Source organism: Danio rerio, chromosome 8, assembly GCF_049306965.1.
Source record: "Danio rerio strain Tuebingen ecotype United States chromosome 8, GRCz12tu, whole genome shotgun sequence".
Lineage (NCBI taxonomy): Eukaryota > Metazoa > Chordata > Actinopteri > Cypriniformes > Danionidae > Danio > Danio rerio.
In genome coordinates this window covers 45350671-45371755 of record NC_133183.1, presented here as the reverse complement: position 1 = coordinate 45371755, position 21085 = coordinate 45350671, and the positions used below count along the sequence as shown (strand labels likewise).

The window sequence follows — 21085 nt, the reverse complement described above, 5'->3', positions numbered from 1 at the left end:
TTAACCTCTTACCCTACACCCCATTTTTGAGCATTTACAAAAAATGAATGAAAAGCTTTCAAATGATGCCTTGTTTTTGATAAATGGTTGGATTTTTTTTCTTCATAAATTAGGGTAATAAATTCTAGAGTCGGCCAAAATATCTGTGAGGTAAGGTTAAACTAGCATTATACTGCCTGTTAGAATAAAAACAGTAAACATGCAATCGATGAAATTCATTTTTGAAAAGTTCTGAATTTTTTTTTTCTGAAATGTTTTACCCCTTAAGCTCGTCCTTTTTAATTATTCATTTATTTTTTTATTAAAACAAACAAAAAACAAACAAATAAATATATAAATAAATACCCCTGATAAAAATATGTTTCAGTAAATGCTATGCAAGGCCTAGATATTTTGCCTCACTAGACTGACGCACGGAAACTTTGACGCTTAGCATTTGTACAGTAACTCACAGTAACAGTACATGTGCGGGGCGGAGCTTCACATGCAACATAACACTGACAGCGCAACTAGTTTGGTTTTCCCTGGCACGTCAAGAACTCCAAGACTATATGCTTCAAAGCTTGGTTAATTCCGATTAGAAATGCAAGTCTAATTACAATGAATACAGGCGGAGATCTCCGTGTCTAGAGTTGAGCAAGCGAAGAAGTAAAAAACGTGAAAGTGAATATATTTCCTCATGACAGAAGGACGAGAGATGCGGTCGTCGCTCATGTGGGCTCTGTCTTCAGAGCGAGATAGCTAGTCTTTCCTAATCTTATCTGTAAGCCGTTTGTTATTCTAGCTCTAAAGAGCTACGAGTGGGATTCCCTACATCAGATTAGACTTTTCTACAACTTGTTCTTATCATGGAGATGTACACGGACATCTTGCTGGTCACTGCAAACGTGGGATCACTGTTTGACAATGTAAGTAACGCTTAAACCCCTTATTACTTTCTAGCTTCATTTGATGCGCCTTGTAAATGAGTAACGTTACTGGAGCTAAATATTATAACTTTGTTATTTCACAGCTGGTTACTTTGCAACTCCACGCAGTTGATATGCTGTCTAACATTGTCTGTGTCTTTTGAAAGCAATCGTAAAATGATTATAGGCCAACACATCGTCCTAAAAAGCTGCCGTATTAAACGGCCCCGAAATTATTTCAGTTGCGTTATTTGTATAAGCCAGCCGTTGTGAGTGACGCCTTCCTGCGTCATTTCGCGCTGTTTTAATTTACTATGTACACATGCGCTATACTGTTGACTCTTATCTCATTGCATTTTACTGCGTTTTGTTTTAAGACGCCGAAAGAAGATTATTTTATAAAACGCTTCTCGAGAAGCCTATGCTGCGTCTCGCTGTTTTTGAACACGAGAGCTCGTTCTGCTCGAGAGTGCCCGATGCCTCTTTCAGCAGTGATACAGTTGGACGTTCTCGTGCGGCACCTCTATACTAGTGGTACTGCAGTAAACACGTCGGGTTTCTTCGCTCAGTTGGGCCTTTCTAGCACATGAGTCCCCAGTCTAGAGTGATATCGTTTCCCATCCACCGTGTGCTGTCTTACAGCACCTCCCTATAGGTCTAATGACCTATCACACACCGCGCGCCTGGCCTGCGTGTGTATTCAAATAAAACAGGAAACTGAAAGCCAGTTCAAAGCACTACCGCGAAAGTGGTTATGTGAGCTGCTGCAATAGGCAGCTTGCAGTTTAGTCTAAACTCAAAAAAAGAAAAAAAAGAAAAAAAAAAGAAACAAAAGATTTCATAAAGACAGATTTATGTTGTGAATAATTTGTAAATAATGTAGGGCAGGGGTGTCAAACTCAACTTCGGGAGAGCCGCAGTTCCAGCCCTGTTTCAACACACCTAGCCAGTCAGTAAGCATAAAGAAAAGCATAAAGAACTCATTTGTTTGAATAGGTGTGTTTAATTAGGACTGGAACTAAACTGAAGATCCGCAGCCCTCTTAGAACTGAAGACACCTATTTAGGGTGGGACGGTTCACAAAACTGTTCAGTTCGTATCACGGTGTGGTCACAGTTTTCCGGTTGATTCGGTTTACATGGTATAAAAAGCCCAATTCTTACACTTTGAAATACCACACATCATAAAATAAAATACACATCATAAGTGTCATATCATAAGCATAAAATACACAGCCTTCTAATCTACTGTTTATAGCAGGGGTGCCCAAACTCAGTCCTGGAGGGCCAGGCTCCAGTAGAGTTTAACTTCAACCGCAATTAAACACACCTGAACCAGCTAATCAAGCTCTAACCACCCTAATCAAGGGCTGTGATAACTGTAATAACTGAAACTTATTTAAACATTACAGCATTCATACAACGATTTATTGTTTTTCCCCTTTTTAAAATATATACTCTGCATGAGAACATTATAAATATACGTTGCACAATATAAATAAAACAGATTTTAAAACGAATTTCAGAAAAAAAAAAAAACATTCTTAATGTGTTTATTCCTTTATTAAGATGTCCATGGTAATGTTCATATTTACCGTTTCATTTAGGGAAACTCCTGAGGTAAATAAGTTATATCTCTGAACTTTAATTATAAATAGATATAAAATTCTGCGCTTCTCATCTCCAGTCGCAATGACTTCTGGGACTTCCAGAGGGAGTTAAGTGCTCAAGTCTGCATCGGTGTGTCCTCGATATCAAGAACACATCAGGGAAATTTTACGCATCCTCTGTTCTTGCGGTCTTGAGTATTGGAACTGAACTTGGGCAGCTAATGATGACGTTACATGAGAACACGAGGTCGCAAGACCACTGAAGAACGCATATTGAGAAACAGCCAAGATCTAGGTATACTAGAAATTCCAGGCAGGTGTGATGAGGCAAGTTGGAGCTAAACCCTGTAGGACAGAGGCCCTCCAGGACGGAGTTTGGGCATTTTAGTATTAAAAAAATTATTCTCAACAAGGCTATGTAATCAAAAAACTGCGCAGGAACATGTATATAAAAATATCTTAACATTTGTGAGCTGGCAGAAATGCACAAGCGAGCATTGAGTTTTTGTCATGTCTTGCATTGAAATCTTTAATCTGATAAAACCTGAAACATGCAAGTTTGCAACATTAACTGAAAAAATACGCTGTACACTGGAGAAATTAATAAAGTGAAACCATGATGAGATAGAATAAACTGCAATAGGCCATAACCAACACCAACAATCTTCTTCAGGGGCTGTTCACATACAGTATTATGTCTTTTCTGCGCGCAAGTTTGCTATGAAACGGCAGGGATGCACCTGCACTGAGTGTCCTTGAAAAGAAAAAATCGAGAGAAAAAAATAATAATACTAACAGAATAAATACCGTAAACTGATCTTAACACATGTGTACCAAACAGTGAGAAGAGCACTGAACAGTTAATTTTTTATAGACCATCCCATTATATTTCACTTTCATATATTAGCTTGCATGCATTGACAACTGTTACTGAACTTGAATAGGCTACATAAAGTAAGCATAAATATTCATTTTCTTTTCGGTTTAGCCCTTTGATTAATCAAGGGTGGCCACAGCGGTATGAATTGCCAACTTATCCAGCATTTGTTTTACGCAGCAAATGCCTCTCCAGCCACAACCCAACATTGGGAAACACCCATACACACTCTTTCACACAAATACATTTTGGCCAATTTAGCTTATTCAGTTCATCTATAGTGCATGTCTTTGGACTGTGGGGTAAATCGGAGCAACCGGAGGAAACCTACGTGAACACAGGGAGAACATGCAAACTCCACACAGAAATTCCAACTGACCCAACCAGGGCTCAAACCAGCGACCTTTTTGCTGTGAGGCAATCATGCTACCCCCTGTGCCACCGTGACACCCAAAAAACATCATTATAATATATAAAATTTTTGGCCCTCAAAAATAGAATAGTAATGAATAAAAAATGTTTACCATTTAATGCATTTACGTTTTTTTTTCAATGGTTCAAAGTAAAATAAATGTAAAAAATCAGTTGAAATAAAAAAAAGAAAGAAGTTTAAGCTTTTTTGTCATTCGCTACATGTGTGGACATATAGTCAAATGAAATGTTGTGTCTCGCAGGATCACAGTGTTACTTAAAAAAAGATAATCATAATTGATTAATCATAATCATGATCAATAATGATAAAACACTTAACAGCAGGAATAGTGTACTGCCGCTTTAATAGCCACTCAGTTCTGTTTACATTTTCACTATGACATGCTGTTTTATTCTTAGCACTATATGTTCAGTTATGTGTGAGTAAAGTGCTGCATTTAAACATTTATTTGCATGTATTTGACCATTTAGGCACTCTGGTGTGTATGTGTTTTGCTCTGAGACTGAGCCGACAGACAACAGCATGCATTCACTTTCATGCTTTTAAAAACATGATTGAATGTCAATAACTGAAATGCATCTCATGCTGCAAAAGTTTTTTTGAAATGTTTTTGGTCATTCTAAAATGCTTAGCCAAATCCAAAGTTGTTGCATTGCTGTTTAATTTGTCCAAAGCCTGGTTTATACTTCTGCGCTAAGTGATTGGCGTGACCCAGAGCGCATGCAATGCACATATTATTGCATTTATACTTCTGCACTTCTGTTTCTGTTGCTCTGCAGTAACAATTCTGAAATGCTAGCTGACAGTGTTTATGTTTCTCTGTGTTGAGTTTCTTTGCTGGTGTTTTGTTTTGTTTCTGAACACTACCTTAATGTACAAGTGGCTCAAACTCGCTCATATTAAGGCTGGAATTGGCGGACATTCAACACTTTTAATCATAAGGAAAACACAAAACAAAGTCTCCATCTGGAGCTCCTTTACAGGATTCCACAACTGTAAAACACTCGCTGCATCGGGCTCACACAGCTCTCATCTCCGCCCATACTCATCAGCGCTGCCAAGCCGACCAATCACAGAGCTTGTGTTACACGCCCTTGCGAAGTATAGTTAAATTTTTTGAGAGGTGCTCGTTACCAGCGAGGAAGTACTTGGTCCTGGAGTACTTGACTTCACCTCAAAAGTTCGTTCTTCGTGTTTATTTTGTAGAGAACTGATCAACAAAAAATAAACTAACATTAAGGGTGCTTTCACACTAGCACATTTGGTTTGATGTCATAGTATGGTACGTTTAGTTAGTGTGAACGTGTCTACTGAACTCGGGTGCGCATCCGTGAACCGTACCCGAGTCCACCTGAAAGAGGTGGTCTGGGGTATAGTTCATGCGAACTCTGGTACGGTACGCAATCGTAAAAAAAAACGGAAGTGAACCGCCAACTGTACAACAAACTATCGTTTTCATAACTTTCATGTATGTGTGTGTGTGTTTGTCTATGTGTGTGTGTCACATATTGTACCTTGGTGACAAGAGGGACTGAGCCAGGGCAAACACAATGATAATTTCTGCTTGTCTTCTCCAAAAACAGCTTCTACAGACACTGGGTGATGTTCTGAATGTTTATAATATTTTTTGGGCAGATCGACGCGAGTCGCTATTTGTATGTCCAAAACTAAAAGATTGAATAAAAGCAGAATGACCGTGATGTGTGGACGTCTTTCCATTTCGGCGCTTTGCTTTCGTGACCATCAGCTAGCAACAGGCGCAAACAAAACAATAGTTCGATGACGCAAGCATACCGGGGTTCAGAAAGAAAAGAGACAGTGTGTACACAAACCAACCGAAAAGGTGGCAAAGGGGGACAATCAAACTTGGGTACGGTCCAGGCAAATGAACCAATTTTTTTCCGACAGAAGTATATTTTTGTGCATCCCCATCTGCTACACAACTATGCAGTGTTTGTTACGCTTCATAGAAAATAGGGACTTTATTATGCTCCAATGTAATTGATCACAAAACTCGGTTATATATTGGTTACATTTAAAATACAAATGTATTTTAAATTTGTTTTATTGTATGGCCAAATATGTAATCTGTTTTGTTAATAAATAATATTTTTAAATATTTATCATTGGCATTTTCCTGCACATGAATTCTGACCAATCGATTAGCAGTTTAGGAAATACGTTCAATAATATCTGGCCAATGAGTGATGGTTTTGTCAGATGACTGCATTTTGGTTCTTTTCAACTGGTTCGGACCAAAGCAATCAGTGTGGTGTGAAAAGGACCCAAAGACAACAGAAAATGCTACAGTGTATCATTTGTTGTCCTTAGCTCGGACCAAATGAACCGAATTACAGATGTGAAAGCACTCTATAACTCTAGAACTAGAAAGCACCCTAGAAGTAATTTTTTTGACAAATTATTCAGCAACATATTTTTATGGCTGCTTGGCTAACTATCGGTTAAATAATGTAATTGCTACAACTTGCATTTTTGAGCATCCAGTTAAAAGCATATGACAGCGATTAAACAGTGATTATAATCTTTACCATAAACGTCAGTGTTTATATCTTAACTATAAACTGTTATCAAATATTAGAAACAGTTTTCCAACAGTTTCCAACAGTTTTCTGGACGCTGATTACAATGACACAGCTGCAGCACGTTGCACACACTATTTAAGCACCACACTCACATGTTTTGATTGTGGGATATTGTTTTGTGCCATGGACATGTGTTCTTGGTTCTCTGTTTTGATTCTCAAACTTTTTCTTGTTTTTTGATTATTTGCCCCCTGCCCCAACCTCTGCCTGTCTATTGAATTTACACTTTTTATTTACACTTTTTAGACTGTCCTTTATACTGTTGTTTGCACCTGACTCGACCTCTACTTGCCTGACCATTCTTTATAATAAAGATGAAAGTGGAACTTCACCTCCATTGCCACACCCTCATCATTAAAATTACTAATTGCTACAGTTAAGCAAAAGATAGTAGTATCAGTTTAAGATAACACTACAGAATGCAGTATCATTCATTTACCGAGATTACTATATTACTATATTATACAGTATAATAAAAGTTACTATTGTAAAAAGTATGCTATAGTGTTTTTAAAGTATACTATAGTTTTGTTTTTTTACGCATGGGTTTAAAAGAGTAAATCTAATCAAATCAATTTTTAAATTACTAACATTAATGTTTTAGTTGTTATATTTTATTATAAAATAATATAAAAATAAGTAAACAAGTTAAAGAATATATAGATTAACATTTTTCTTGTTGGTAATATACTGTATGTGCAGATTTCTTTTAAAAACCAATTATAATTTGTGTTCAAGTGAGAACGTTTTTTAAAGGGGTGGTCCACTATGATATCATATTTTAAACTTTAGTTGTTGTGTAATGTAGCTGTGTGAACATAAACAACATCTCTTAATGCAAAAAGTTCTAAGTTCAATGCAAAGGGAGACCTTGGTTTTTACAGAGTTAGCTTAGCAAAGCCTACAATAAACAAATTTTGGGGACTACAAAAAATACTTCCGCCCCCTGTGAGATCACAAAAGTTCGTTACTGCGCATCCAAACTGCGCATGCAGGTAGGGGCCGTGGCCAGAGGCGCTGTAACGTTACAGCAGAGATGAAGCTAAAAATGCGTCCAAGCACTGCTGTTTCCTCAGAGCTTTAACTGTTTCTGTATTTGCGCTTCCAAAGGTCACGACACAAAGACAGAAGTGCTTACTGTTCAATAATAATTATGTTTCAGAGAATTATAAAATACACAGCAAGCATGATTTGACAAAACAGCTCCAGAATCTCTCCCAGTTCAGTGCTGGATTCGGCTAAAATCTCCTCAGCAGAAGCTGTAAGCTACAACCAGTAAGTGTTTTTATTAGCTAAAATTGATCTTGACGTATAGTGTCTAGCGTTAACAATATGCTGTAGCAATGATGTAAACAATGGGAAATGCTGCTTTGCGAGCAAATGATTGAGCTACAAATTCATATTAATGAGTCAAACTGCTGTAAACACACACACACACACACTCCACCAGCACGTTCGTGTCTCTTATGTGTGTGCACGCAAGGGACTGCACTGATTGTCTTCAGGCAGCTTTTCCATGTGTTTCACATCTCAGATAATGATGTTGCAAAAGATATGTGGATGATTCATATTACTTGCATATTCTGGATACACGTGAAATCCGTCGTGTAACGCATAGAGTTTAAAATAATACAGGTTAGCTTACCTGACTTGTGGTCGTAGCAGAATAATAAATCAAGGCTCAACAGGCAGCATTCCACATCTTGTGCTTTATTCTTCTGTCACGATATATTACAGAAAATAACTTAAGCCAAGCATCAGAGAAAAAGAAAGTCCCGCGCACACGCGCTTGTTACAGAAAGTTCACACATTCACACACACACATAGACGCAGACAACATTCTCACCGCACACACAATGGCAAACTCTTAAAGGAGCCGCACCCCATTTTTACTCGTTACAGACACTTATTTATTTTAGAGCAGGCAGGAGGTTGACTGCATGTTTACACAGCAGAAAAGTGCGTGCTTTTACAGCCGTGACGTGGAGCCGATTGGCGAATAGCAGCACATTATGACAATGACAAATCAGAGTCACTTAAGGGCGGGCCTTTCAGAGGAACTAGGAAATATGACAGTCGTTTTCATGTTAGCTGAATAGCTGTGTATAATCAAAGTGAGATATATGAAAAAATAACGTGATTTCCTACAAGTGAAACATGAGCACACATTGCTTTGCATCTTATAAACACAACCAAGCCTTAAAATTACATTGTGGACCACTCCTTTAAGCTAATCTGCACTTAAACACAGTTAGAGTTCATAAAACATTCGAACCCAGTGAAACCTATTGCCTTGGCCAGCCTCTTCCAAGCAGTCATGTAGAGCCATGTCCAGGACTTGCTGGAAAGACTCCCAAGGACCATAATGGATTAAGATAGATTCAAATGATTCATTAAGTCCATGGTAAAAAAAAGTGAATAATTATGCAGTCAGGCAGAGATGTATCATTGAAAATGTCCAGAAAAGTCATTACATGGTCCTCGAGGCAATTGAAAACTTGCTGGTAAGAGTTACAATTGAGTCCATTGAAACTGCTTTAGCTCACCTCTTTTAAGCAGGCCAGGGCAGGCCAAATGAACTGCATTTAGGCACAGTACATAGTGCTCACAAAAGGCAAATGAACTGGGATTTGAGGGTCAAATATACTTGGTTACTGTTCAGATTTCCTAGTTTGTGTAATTAGTTGGGTCGGCAACAGAGGTGAGGATCCACATGCTGTTTATTAAACAGAATGGTCGTACAGGCAATGTTAACACAGGGACATACGGGAGCATGGAGGTAATCCAGAGCATAGTCCAAAAAGCAGGGGAATGGTCGGGACAGGCAGCAAAACAACATAAACAATGAAACAGCAAAGGTCATGACCGTTTCTTGTGTTATGAACGCACTTAAGCGCCACGTTTTGTTTAGAAACCATGTCAAGTTAAAAAAAACACTTGAAATTCATCAGTGTCAGTTCCAAAGCAGTGATCCAAGGAGAAGAACTTGGAGGCAAGAAAAGTGTTGCAAGTTTCTGTTTACAGGCGCTCAGTGGCTGTGTCCAGATATCCTCATGCTTTATTTCAGGGCTGTCAAAATCCTGGAGGAGTTCCTGGAGGGCCACAGCTCTGCACAGTTTAGTTCCAACTCTATTTAAGCACACCTAATAAAACTAATTGAGTCCCTCAGGTTTGTTTGAAACTAACAGGCAGGTGTGTTTAAGCAGAGTTGGAACTTTACTGTGTAGGACTGTGGCTCTTCAGGAGCTGAGTTTGTCACCCATGCTCTATTTAAACATCAGTCCTCCCGAACTGAGTGGGCATCCCTGCTCAAATAATTAGGAAACTGTACTAAACGAATAAACCATCCCTTAAAACAAAAAACATTCATTCTAGATTAAATTAAGTAATCTTTAAAACAAATCTCTTTTAATGAAATGGTTTAAGTGCGGCATGAGAACTGAAAACTGAAAACATCCCAGTTCATGACATGTATGGCCAGCATATTCACTGGAAATGTCAGACATTGAGCATATCTGGGCTGCCCTGGTTTGCATATATGCGTCTGTTTACACCTGGTCACTTCATCTGATTTCTGAAAATGGTTCAATTTACATTTGACCACATAATTGCATCTCTGCTTAACCGATATGATTCTGATCCTCAAATCCCATGCTGCTTGCAAATTTAATTAGGGTATATCAACTAAAGTATCAGTGACACCACATTTTATTCACTTTATATTCTTTAAAGAAACATAAGCTTATTATCTTTTTTGGCATTCAAATTATTTTATATACAGGCTGTAAAATATCATTAGCCCACAAGGCAGGCTCCATGATTACTTTCATTATACATTATTAAAGAGTTTAAATTAATTTATGTATAAATTATATATATTCTCCCAAAAACAAAAAATGTGCCTTTGTAAATAATGAAGCATTAGATCTTTGTATTATTATTCCTCTCTTTTCATGGAGATATAGATGTATACATTTATTCATTCATTTTCTTTTCGGCTTAGTCCCTTTTTTAATCTGGGGTCGCCACAGTGAAATGAACCCCCTACTTTTCCATCTTATGTTTTACGCAGCGGATGCCCTTCCAGCTGCTACCCATCACGGGGAAACATCCACTTACACACATGCGCTACGGCCGATTTTACCATACCCAATTTACTTATACCACATGTCTTTGGACTTGTGGGGGAAACCAGAGCACCTTGATGAAACCCATGCAAACATGGGGAGAACTTTACCTTCTTGCTGTGAGGCGATTGTGCTACCCACTGCGCTACCGCGTTGCCCTACATGTATATATAAAAGCAGAAAACTTTGACTTTATTGGTTAAACAAATATGGCATTCAGTGGATACAGGTTTGCATCATTCTTCAACATATCTCATTTTGTGTTCCACATAAGAAAGAGAATCAAACAGATTCATTGGAAGCAAATGGGCCAGTAATTGTCAGAATTGTCAGTTTAAGCTGAACTGGTCCTTTAAGCTGTCATGACAACCATACACAATGCACACTGCAGGATATGCACCACTAAGAGTAGGAAATATGTAATCTATCTGTTTTCTGTGGCATAAAGTTCCAAATTATGCCTATAAGGGTACAGGCATGACTTAATTTTTAATGAGCCAAATAGCTTAGCTTGTTATTGCTGGGTTTGACATGGATTTTGCTAATATACTTTTTAAAATCTGGCAATACACCAAACTCCTGCAACAATAAATAGACATTTTAGGCACTGAAGGCAAAACATAGAAAAACATACAGTTTTTCTCAGTTGCTTTGGTGCATTTATCACAACACTATTTACATTTACATTTGCAGTTAATGCATTTCTCAAAACAAATAGTACAAACTGCAAAACCCAGTTGATAATCTGCAAAAGTGTGTCACTTGCTCAAAATGGATAGCTCAATCCTCAATAGCAAATATTCATGTCAATGAAAGTGTTGGTGTCTTCAAGATGAAAGGTCCAACAAAGACAGCATTGTTTATGCACGAGATAGTCAAATGGCTTTGTCATGTTTTCATTATGACGGTTTACTCTGTACATTTTTTTCCAATGCAAAAAAATTCAGATTTTGGTGACACTTCCTGAAAATGCTCAAAAACAGCACTATATACTATTTGCACAGCCATTTGAAAACTACAGTAAAGTTAGACATCACTGCATTTAGTGAGATATCGGAGTACAAGAAACTGAATATGTATATGTTTCACATTTTCACTCTTATTTACAACAAACACAAACTTCCCTTGGGTAGAGCTGTGCACAACTGTAAACAATATTGCAGTACTTATTGGAACTGAACCTACAACATACAGTTGAAGTCAGAATTATTAGCCCCCTGTTTATTTTTTCCCCAAGTTCTGTTAAACGGAGAGAAGATTTTTTTTTCAACACATTTCTAAACGTAATAGTTTTAATAACTCATCTCTTATAACTGATTTATTTGATCTTTTCCATGATGACAGTAAATAATATTTAACTAGATATTTTTCAAGACACTTCTATACAGTTTAAAGTGATATTAAAATGCTTAACTAGATTAATTAAGTTAACTAGGCAGGTTAGGATAATTAGGCAAGTTATTGTATGATGATGGTTTGTTCTGTTGACTATCAAAAAAATATAGCTCAAAAGGCTATTTTGCCCTTAAAATGGTGTTTTAAAAATTAAAAACTGCTATTAGACTTTCTCCAGAAGATAAAATATTACCAGACATGCTGTGAAAATTTCCTTGGTCTGTTAAACAAAATTTGGGAAGTTTAAAAAAATAAATAAATAAATAAATAAATAGGGGCTAATAATTCTGACTTCAACTGTAGGTTTGCAAATCATTCATGAACATGTTCAATTTAGAAGACATTTTCAGAAAAAAAAGATTTAATGTTTTTTATAAAATTAGCTTGACAGATTTTGACAACTAGTTCATCATTGTTGTATGTAATGACAAGTTGAAGTAATGGAATGAGGACTATTAGTTTTATATGGAATGTCTTTAGCATTCACAAGTTATAGTTAATTTTGACTGACTTGACATGAGCAAATGATGATGTTAAAAACAGCAGAGAGTTGTATGAATGCAACTGATGCATGTCCAAAAGCATTTGCAATTTGTTGGACGGAATGAAAAACTGCTACTATGATGTGCACAAATAACTTATTGTTTTGAGAAATGCATTAAATGTTGTGCAAATGTAAATAGTGTTGTGAGAAATGCACCAAAGTGACTGAGAAAAACTGTAAGTAAAAGTAAATTAGGTTATTTTTTTAAGTAAAAAAAAAAATATCTCAACAAAGAAGAAGTTCTCACTTATGTCGAGGTCACAAAATGTCACACTTGTGTCATGGTTTTCAAAGTCATCTGTTCGCTGTTTTTTCACAATGTATGAATATCTGGGGTAGCATTCGGTTGCTGCTGTGTTCACACTGTTCAGTCCTTCCTTAAATCCTTCTTTCATTCATTTGGTCCTTCCTTCATTCCTTCCTTCATTCGTTTGCTCATTAATTCATTCATTCATTCATTCATTCATTTGTTTGTTTGTTCATATTTTGTTCCTTCATTAGGTCTTTTGTTCATTCATTCATTCATTCATTCATTCATTCATTCATTCATTCATTCATTCATTCCTTCCTTCCTTCCTTCCTTAGCTTGTTCAGTCCTTCCTTGAATCCTTCCTTCTATCATTTGGTCCTTCATTGCTTCATTATTTCGTTCCTTCCTTCATTTGGTCTTTCCTTCCATGCGTGTAAAGATTTTGAACATCTTCTTGGACATTTTTAATGCTTCCAAAAGGTTTGCTGCATTTATAAAGCGCCCATGTATTGAGGTAGTTCAGTAGATTTGATTTATTTTCTTTGTGCGATTTGATTGGACAGGAATCACAGGACTGATTTTTCTACCCTAGCCAATCACCATAGACAGGTAAGAAATAAAGTAGTGATTGTAGGTTGAAGGAAAATAGTGGAGTAAAAGTACTAATACAGCACAAAAAATGTACTCAATGGAAAGTAAAAGTACACATTTTTTAAACTACTTAGTAAATTGCAATTCCTGAGAAAAACTACTAAATTAGAGTAATTGGAATATTTGTTATTTGTTACTTTACACCACTGGTCAACAACAACTCTGACTTGCAAAAACACACTAAACCCGATAAGGAAATGACTCAAGATCACACATGAGATTGAAGTTGAGAGTAGGGTCAATAAATTATTGTGTAATGAGTTGCTGTGGCAAATGTTTCAGCTTTGTTTCTTTTTAATGTTATTGTAAAGCTTTTTTTATGTTGTGGTTTACATCTTCACCTCGAAGTCCCAAGTGCCCTGTGACTTGCTCTCTCCCACATAGCAAATGTTTTCTGGCCCAGCTCCGGGCCACACAATAACTTTTCCCTCAGCCCAAGTACCAGTTAACCATGTGAACAAATAAATCACAATAAATCTCTATTCTCAAAATGTGTTTATTTAACAATAATGCACAAGCCATAGAAAAATATGACAGCTAGAATTGTTTACATAACTGTGTGATAGTTGCCTGAACTACATGAGCTATAACTTAATGAATTTAAATGAACACAGCACAGAAATCTAAATAAATTACACTACCTGTCAAAAGTTTGGGGTCAATTATTATTTTTTTAATTAATTTCATTTAATAATTCAAATAAAATGATTCTGTTCATCAAGGTGGAATTTATTAAATGTAAAAAAAAAAATTAAAATGTTAAACATTTATTTATTACTTATTGTACGTAGTTTCAAATTAAATGATTACTCCAATCATTATTGCTTTTATTATTTATTCATTCATTCATTTTCTTTTCGGCTTAGTCCGTTTATTAATCTGGGGTCGCCACAGTGGAATGAACCGCCAACTTATCCAGCATATGTTTTACGCAGTGAATGCCCTCCCAGGAGCAACTTATCTCTGGGAAATGCTTTTATTATTGTTAACATTAATAATAAAAATAATAATAGGTGATGCAGTGGCACAGTAGGTCGTGCTGTTGCCTCACAGCAAGAAGGTCGCTGGTTTGAGCCTCGCCTGGGTCAGTTGGCCTTTCTGTGTGGAGTTTGCATGTGTGCATGAGTTTCCTCAAAGTGCTCAGGTTTCCCCCACAGTCCAAAGACATGTGATACAGATTAATTAGGTAAGCTAAATTGTCTGTAGTGTATGAGTGTGAACAGTCTGTCTTCTAGTCTGTTTTATAGAGCAATCACTGTCCTGTAAGAAAGAAGAAAAAAAGGCATTAACATTGAATATGCCTAGTCAAATATTCAAGATTTACCAATATAGAATACTGTTGCTCTAAAACTCTGTTTTATTATTAATTTTGTTAGTAATTTTGTTATGAAACAAAATCCTAAAATGTGAGAGCTTTTAGACCAGAGTTTTCCACCTTTTAAAACTGTAATTTTAATGTTTTATCAACCAAGTTGTATCCACAATTAAATATTTTATATTTTTTTATCCAGAAATATTACATTTCCTTTAATTTTATAGGATAATACTTGCAACTTGTGTGGTTCTCCTGGTTCAGTTTTGATGGAAGTGGCCAATTTTTCATAGAAATCCTACATGTGCCCTCTAAGCATTACCTAGGTTGAGAATTATTGTTTTTAGACAACAATAAAATTAATATGATCAAAATCATTCTTTCAGTGTCTTAAAAATAACCTTTCAGTTATTTTAGTAGTACAACATATTTTTCACTCAATCATCTACAAATATGGCACACATGAGATGTCTAGAAGGACATTAAAAAACTAAGCAGGCCTCTGTAATCACAAAAAAGAAAACATGGAGCGTGTCCTATTTATGTTAAACAACAATTAATCCAGATTTGATTCTACATGACTGATGCAAAATGTTAACAAATATACTTATTATTATTCATTTATTTATTTATGTGTAAAAACAGAGTTTAAAACATTTTCATTCACCAGCCAGCGTGGCTACTAAATATTTAGGTCATCACGGCCATTCAGAATGTCTATTAACTAAAACAAAAATATCAAAAATAACCTGATTGTCAGAGTCACAGAATTAGATTTAGATATAATTAAATCTAAACAATTGTATCACTTTCCACTTTATGATTCAATCACTTTTGTAATTTTTTTCTGTGATTTTATCAATCATTTTAACAGCACCACATTGTTCTGCCCACTGGATAGGAAGCTTTGCGCCTCAGACATCCCAGGCTGGTCTAATACACACGGGCCACGTCAGTGCGCTCGCGCTTTCAAGTTCTAGGCGGCAGTAAAGCAGTACCATATAAGCAAATGTTCGCTTCAATAATAATAAAACAAACTGACAAAGTGCCAAAACAGGTTGTCATTAAACAGTTTATGCGGAATATTACGCACACTGTTTTTAAGCTAGCGTTAGGGATTAATAAAAACACTACAAAGTGTAATCACATCGCAGACTAATCTTTCTCGGCAAATCTTTTTCGAATGATAACCCATGTAGTTGCATATCTGCAGTACCTGTAGGCAAGATAAATTCACTTACCTGAACAATAGTTGTCTGATGGACGTCTTCTCTCTTTAACTAGTAAAGACAAATTACAACCGACGCTGAATCAAGTGAACCTCATCCACCAACCAGAAAAGCTGTTGTTACTGTAGAGATCGCGCCAACATCCAGTTAGCTTTTTGTATTTTCAGTCACTGATTTTCAAATCATTTTAAAAAGGAGACTAACAATTCTGATCAAGTTTGACCACAATAATTTTGTGGTGCTAAAACTAAAATGTATGGAAAACTATTTACATGTGAATTAGTTTTTCTATTATTATATTATATTTAAAATTAAATTAAATTAAATAAATGATATTTGTTAATGTATATTTGCTTATTTAAAATGCATATTTGTTTAGGTCAAATAGATTTTTTGATCTTTTCTGAAAAATGAAAGCTGTCAGCCCAGATTCGGCCCAAATCTAACTCACATGTATTTCATGTGTAAGGTTTATATATATATATATATATATATATATATATATATATATATATATATATATATATATATATATATATATATATATAATTTATTTTTTTTTACCTATAGCTTGTTATTATTATTATTATTATTATTATTATTATTATTACTACTATTATTCTTATAATCATTGCATATGTTTTAGAGAGGCAGAGAGAAAGAGAGAATAATCTTGCCTGGGTATTGTGGATCTTGTGGATATCGCTAGACTGATCTGGGCCACACACCTCCCATCCACAATTGGCCCAAATGTAGTTTGCCGTCATGCAACCAGTGCCATCATTGCCATACATGGCCCACATTTGGCTGACATTATGCATGCCAGTGAAGGCATCACGCCAGCAGTGCCATAATGAGGCCACATTTGGGCCAAGTCCGTTTGCTATGTGGGTATAGGTCATCATTGATGTGTTTTTTCAGTCAGAACTCATTTAACTAACATGATTTTGAATAGGCAATAGGTTGAGATAATTAGTATGGCAAATAATTTGCTTGGCGACATGGGGAGAACATGCAAACTCCAAACAGAAAAACTTCTGGCCCAGCCTGCACTCAAACCAGTGACCTTCTTGCTGTGATGTTACTATGCTAACCACTTAAGCTGGAATTATACTTTTGCTTGGTGCCGCATCGCGCACCTCCGCTGACTGAGCACGCACTTCGCGAAACGGCCGAGGCTTTTATACTCACCGCGTTGGCCGTTGTGATATTCTGTAAAACGACAGGTGGCGGTCAAAAGAAACCCACCATAAAGTCAGACGTATAAACAGAGAAGTAGGAAGTTTCCAGAACTACGTCATATCCTAATATCGTTCAATATTTTTAAACTATTAATTTTTCATTGTTTTATACATTATTTTACTGATTATAAGCATTTTTATAACCATTCAAGAATTTTTTTTAATCAAATCACTCACTTTTGTTCATATCTCGTACAGTTTTACCATTTAAAGGTTATTATAATATTAATCACAAGAGAACATGAGTTGCTCTACAAATATATTTTTATTATGGCAAGAAAAAAATAAAAAAAAAGAAGATTTTTTTTAGAAAAAATATTCTTTTTTAGATTTAGCCCACTCCACAAATATATAAATGTGTGTTACTGGTGAAAAAACATATTCTGTATTCGTAATTAATAACAACAGAACATGAGTTATGCTACAAATTTATGTTTTATTATCGCAAAAATAAAACAAAAATGACACGATTACCAAAACATATAGATGTTTTTTTAGATTTAGCCTGCTCCACAATTCACACATTATTTTCTGGCTAGTTTCTGTCCTCATGCTAAAAAGACAATGATGGTCCAACATTACATCGAACATTACAACATTACATTATTAAAGAAATACTTCCGTGACTTTTTTATAGTTTTGTAACTATTAAACTGTTTCGAATGAAAAATTAAACAAAATGCATCAGTGTAAAACCTATAAATGGTGGAAAAATATATTCTGTGATTGTGTACATGGTCTCCACTTTTGCCCTCGCCTCTTTTGGTTTTAATAAACTTATCCTTCAGGTTTTTCCAAACCTTTGAACAAAAACTTTCTTCTTTCCCATTGCTGTTGCAATTTCTAGCCAAGAATTATTAATCATTACATTATCTCTCTGTTCATGGGTCATAAGATGTGTGTACAGTTGTACTGTTTCAGATAAAATCTCTTCAAATTGTTTCATATTCAACTCAAATCAGTTGCAGCGCCGCACGCACTGTTCTCTCAAGTCTCAAAAAATGCCCTACGCACCGCCAGCCGAAATCATGCTGTGCGCAATCAAAGCAAACCTTCGCAAACTCCGCAATTATGTCACATTCGCTGCGCGCAGTCAATCGAACAAGCGGACGCGTCGGGTATAAACCAGGCTTTAGCCACCATGTTTTCTCTCAGATCCCATCTTTAAAGGGCCATGAAACCTCCCGTTTTAGCAGGGTGTTTTCACACCTCTAGTTTGAAAAAAGTCAGGAAAGTGGGGGTGTCTAGCTCTGTTTGTGTGGGAGTGTCGAGGGAGGGAAAATGGAAAGGGTTGAAAAAAAATGGGAGTTTCCATTTGGGCATGCGCTGATTTTCACAGAGGAAAAACACACACGCAGGGGAGAAAGACAGTGGGCCCTAACATACACCCGGCGCAATGAGGCGCAAGGCGCAACGCAATTGTTGTTTGCTAGTTTCAGCTTGGCGCAAGAGTCATTTTGACGTTTTGCACCAAGCTGTTTAAATATGTGCACCCATAGGCGTTCTGGTCTAAAAATGGAGGTGTGTTGAGGTGTATTGCTGGCACATTGCTATTTTAAGAAACTATAATAGATTTTTCAATAGACTAGAGCAAAGCCGGTCTATTGTCCTGTGCAGAGCTCGCTAGTTGTGCGCCTTGCTTACACACTGCTTAATACCAAAAGATGTAGAGCAATAAGCAAGTATCTTTACATATGAAAAAGAATTAAAATATTAAGGATATATATATATATATATATATATATATATATATATATATATATATATATATATATATATATATATATATATATATATATATATATATATATATCCTTATTATATCCTATATACAGTATATATATATATATATATATATATATATATATATATATATATATATATATATATATATATCCTTATTATATCCTATATATATATATATATATATATATATGTATATATATATATATATATATATATATCCTTAATATTTTAATTCTTTTTTAATTTTAATTTTAATTCTGAGTGTTAAAATATTAAGGATATATATATATATATATATATATATATATATATATATATATATATATATATATATATATATATATATATATATATATTAATAGGATATTATATAATATTTATAGGATTAAAATATTACAAAACATTATTTTCTAGCCTACATAAATATAAAAACCACCGCCTTCATGCCTTCTTCATCTTGGGAGGCTTTTTCAGTTCATTCATAACAATTTGCTTTTGTATAATGTTATTATTATATCCGTATTTATATTTGTTTTATTAAAAGAAAGCTTAGACTTCTCCACCTGTCAGATTTTAGACCATATGGGGCATAGCATGTGTATTTGGATATAACTCATTTTTTGACCACACTGAGTGAGTATGTGATGATGGTAATGATTTAATCATATGCCATATTGCAGAAAAACAAACTATTTATACAATACTACATACAATACAAATACAATATTTTTCCAATGTTGTGGAGCCCTAATATAAATACACACATGTATATGTTTTAAAAAAACTCATAACAAGAACATATCAATACTTGCATTGTGGTTTTCGCTCAAGGCTTTTCTGTCAGCATTTTTTATTATTATTTTTTTTGATGGAAGGACTGAATACTCAGGTGCATTCATGCCCTAAAGAATGCGAAGCTAGTTAAATGTATCTTGTCCCTCTGATAGTGTCCCCCATTGACACTGCAGTGTTTACCTGTCATTTTAAAGCACACTAAGTCAACGAGCTTTGTTCTTCTATACTATTTTAAGATGGATGTAATCACGAGCTAGAGCGAACAGGAAATGATGCATTGGAAATTTAGGAAATCCTCTTCAGAGATGAGATTAAGGAAATTTCCACTGGCCTCCCCACCCTTTAAAATGGGTTGAACTAAAAACACAATGATAGAAAACATTGCGATGGTACTCCCAAGATCATAAAAAGCTATTCTGTGCTTTTAGGAATTTCCTTCCCTGTCAACTTCATAACAAATTAGAGAGTGTCTGCTTCTAGATTTTTTTTTTTTTACCATTTGGCAGTCAAATTCTATTGAGCTGGTTTTGTTACATGCTTGAAGGGAGTGATCACTGTTTGCACTTTTTTGTGGTCACAATATACAAAACATAAGAAATAGTTCTATGTTGCAAGCAGTATGCAGCTTATTTCAGTTGAGCAGTAAATAGACAAATAGTCTTTCTTCTTTCACAGTTCTCAAGGAAACTTTATAAAGTCCAGTGCCTTTTTACTTGGCGTTATGTGGACAGGACAGAAATAAAAGTCACATTTGTGGTTATAGTATAACAGACCACAGGGGCATGCATCTATGTCTCTGAAAAAAACAACAAGAACAGACTATTTTGTTGCAACCAGTGTTATTATTAGATGGATATCTTTGAATATGCTGTTTGATATTCAGTCTTTTTGTATTACATTTGTATAACTATTTGTTATAAAAATAGTTACATTTTTTATAAATGCCTGAGTCGATATGATCATCTTTTAAATATTTTATTTTTATTAGTAATTACTTTCACAAAATGTGCACAATCAGTTTTTTTTTGTTTTATTTATATATATAAAATAGTCTTAACCAATATATACATAGATACATACAGAAAGACAGACAAACAGACACACCAGATAGATATATAGTATGTAACAAATGTGAGTGCAACCCCTCACATTTTGTAAATATTTATTCATAACTTTTCTGACAACAATGAAGAAATGACACTTTGTTATATCATAAAGTAATGAGTATAAAGCTTCTATAGCAGTTTAAATTTGCTGTCTTCTCAAAATAACTTAAAACACAGCCATTAATGTTAATCCATAAATCTGTTTGCAATAAAAGAGGTAAGTAAACCCTTAAGTAAAAATGTCCGAAAAGGGCCAAAA

General features: G+C 35.3%; 1 protein-coding gene across 3 annotated transcripts in view; it reads left to right on the top strand.

Annotated features, from left to right (window-relative positions):
• The first annotated feature begins 482 nt into the window (after positions 1-482).
• inpp5l (inositol polyphosphate-5-phosphatase L) overlaps positions 483-21085 on the top strand; it is a 56863-nt gene continuing 36260 nt past the window's right edge. For all 3 annotated transcript variants that reach the window (XR_012383815.1, NM_001037569.2, XM_068223020.2), the window contains exon 1: positions 483-908. Coding sequence is in view for 2 of the 3 variants with exons in the window: in NM_001037569.2 (NP_001032658.2) it covers positions 849-908 (60 nt within the window). In the remaining variant the exon portion in view is untranslated. The remainder of the gene's footprint in view (positions 909-21085) is intronic.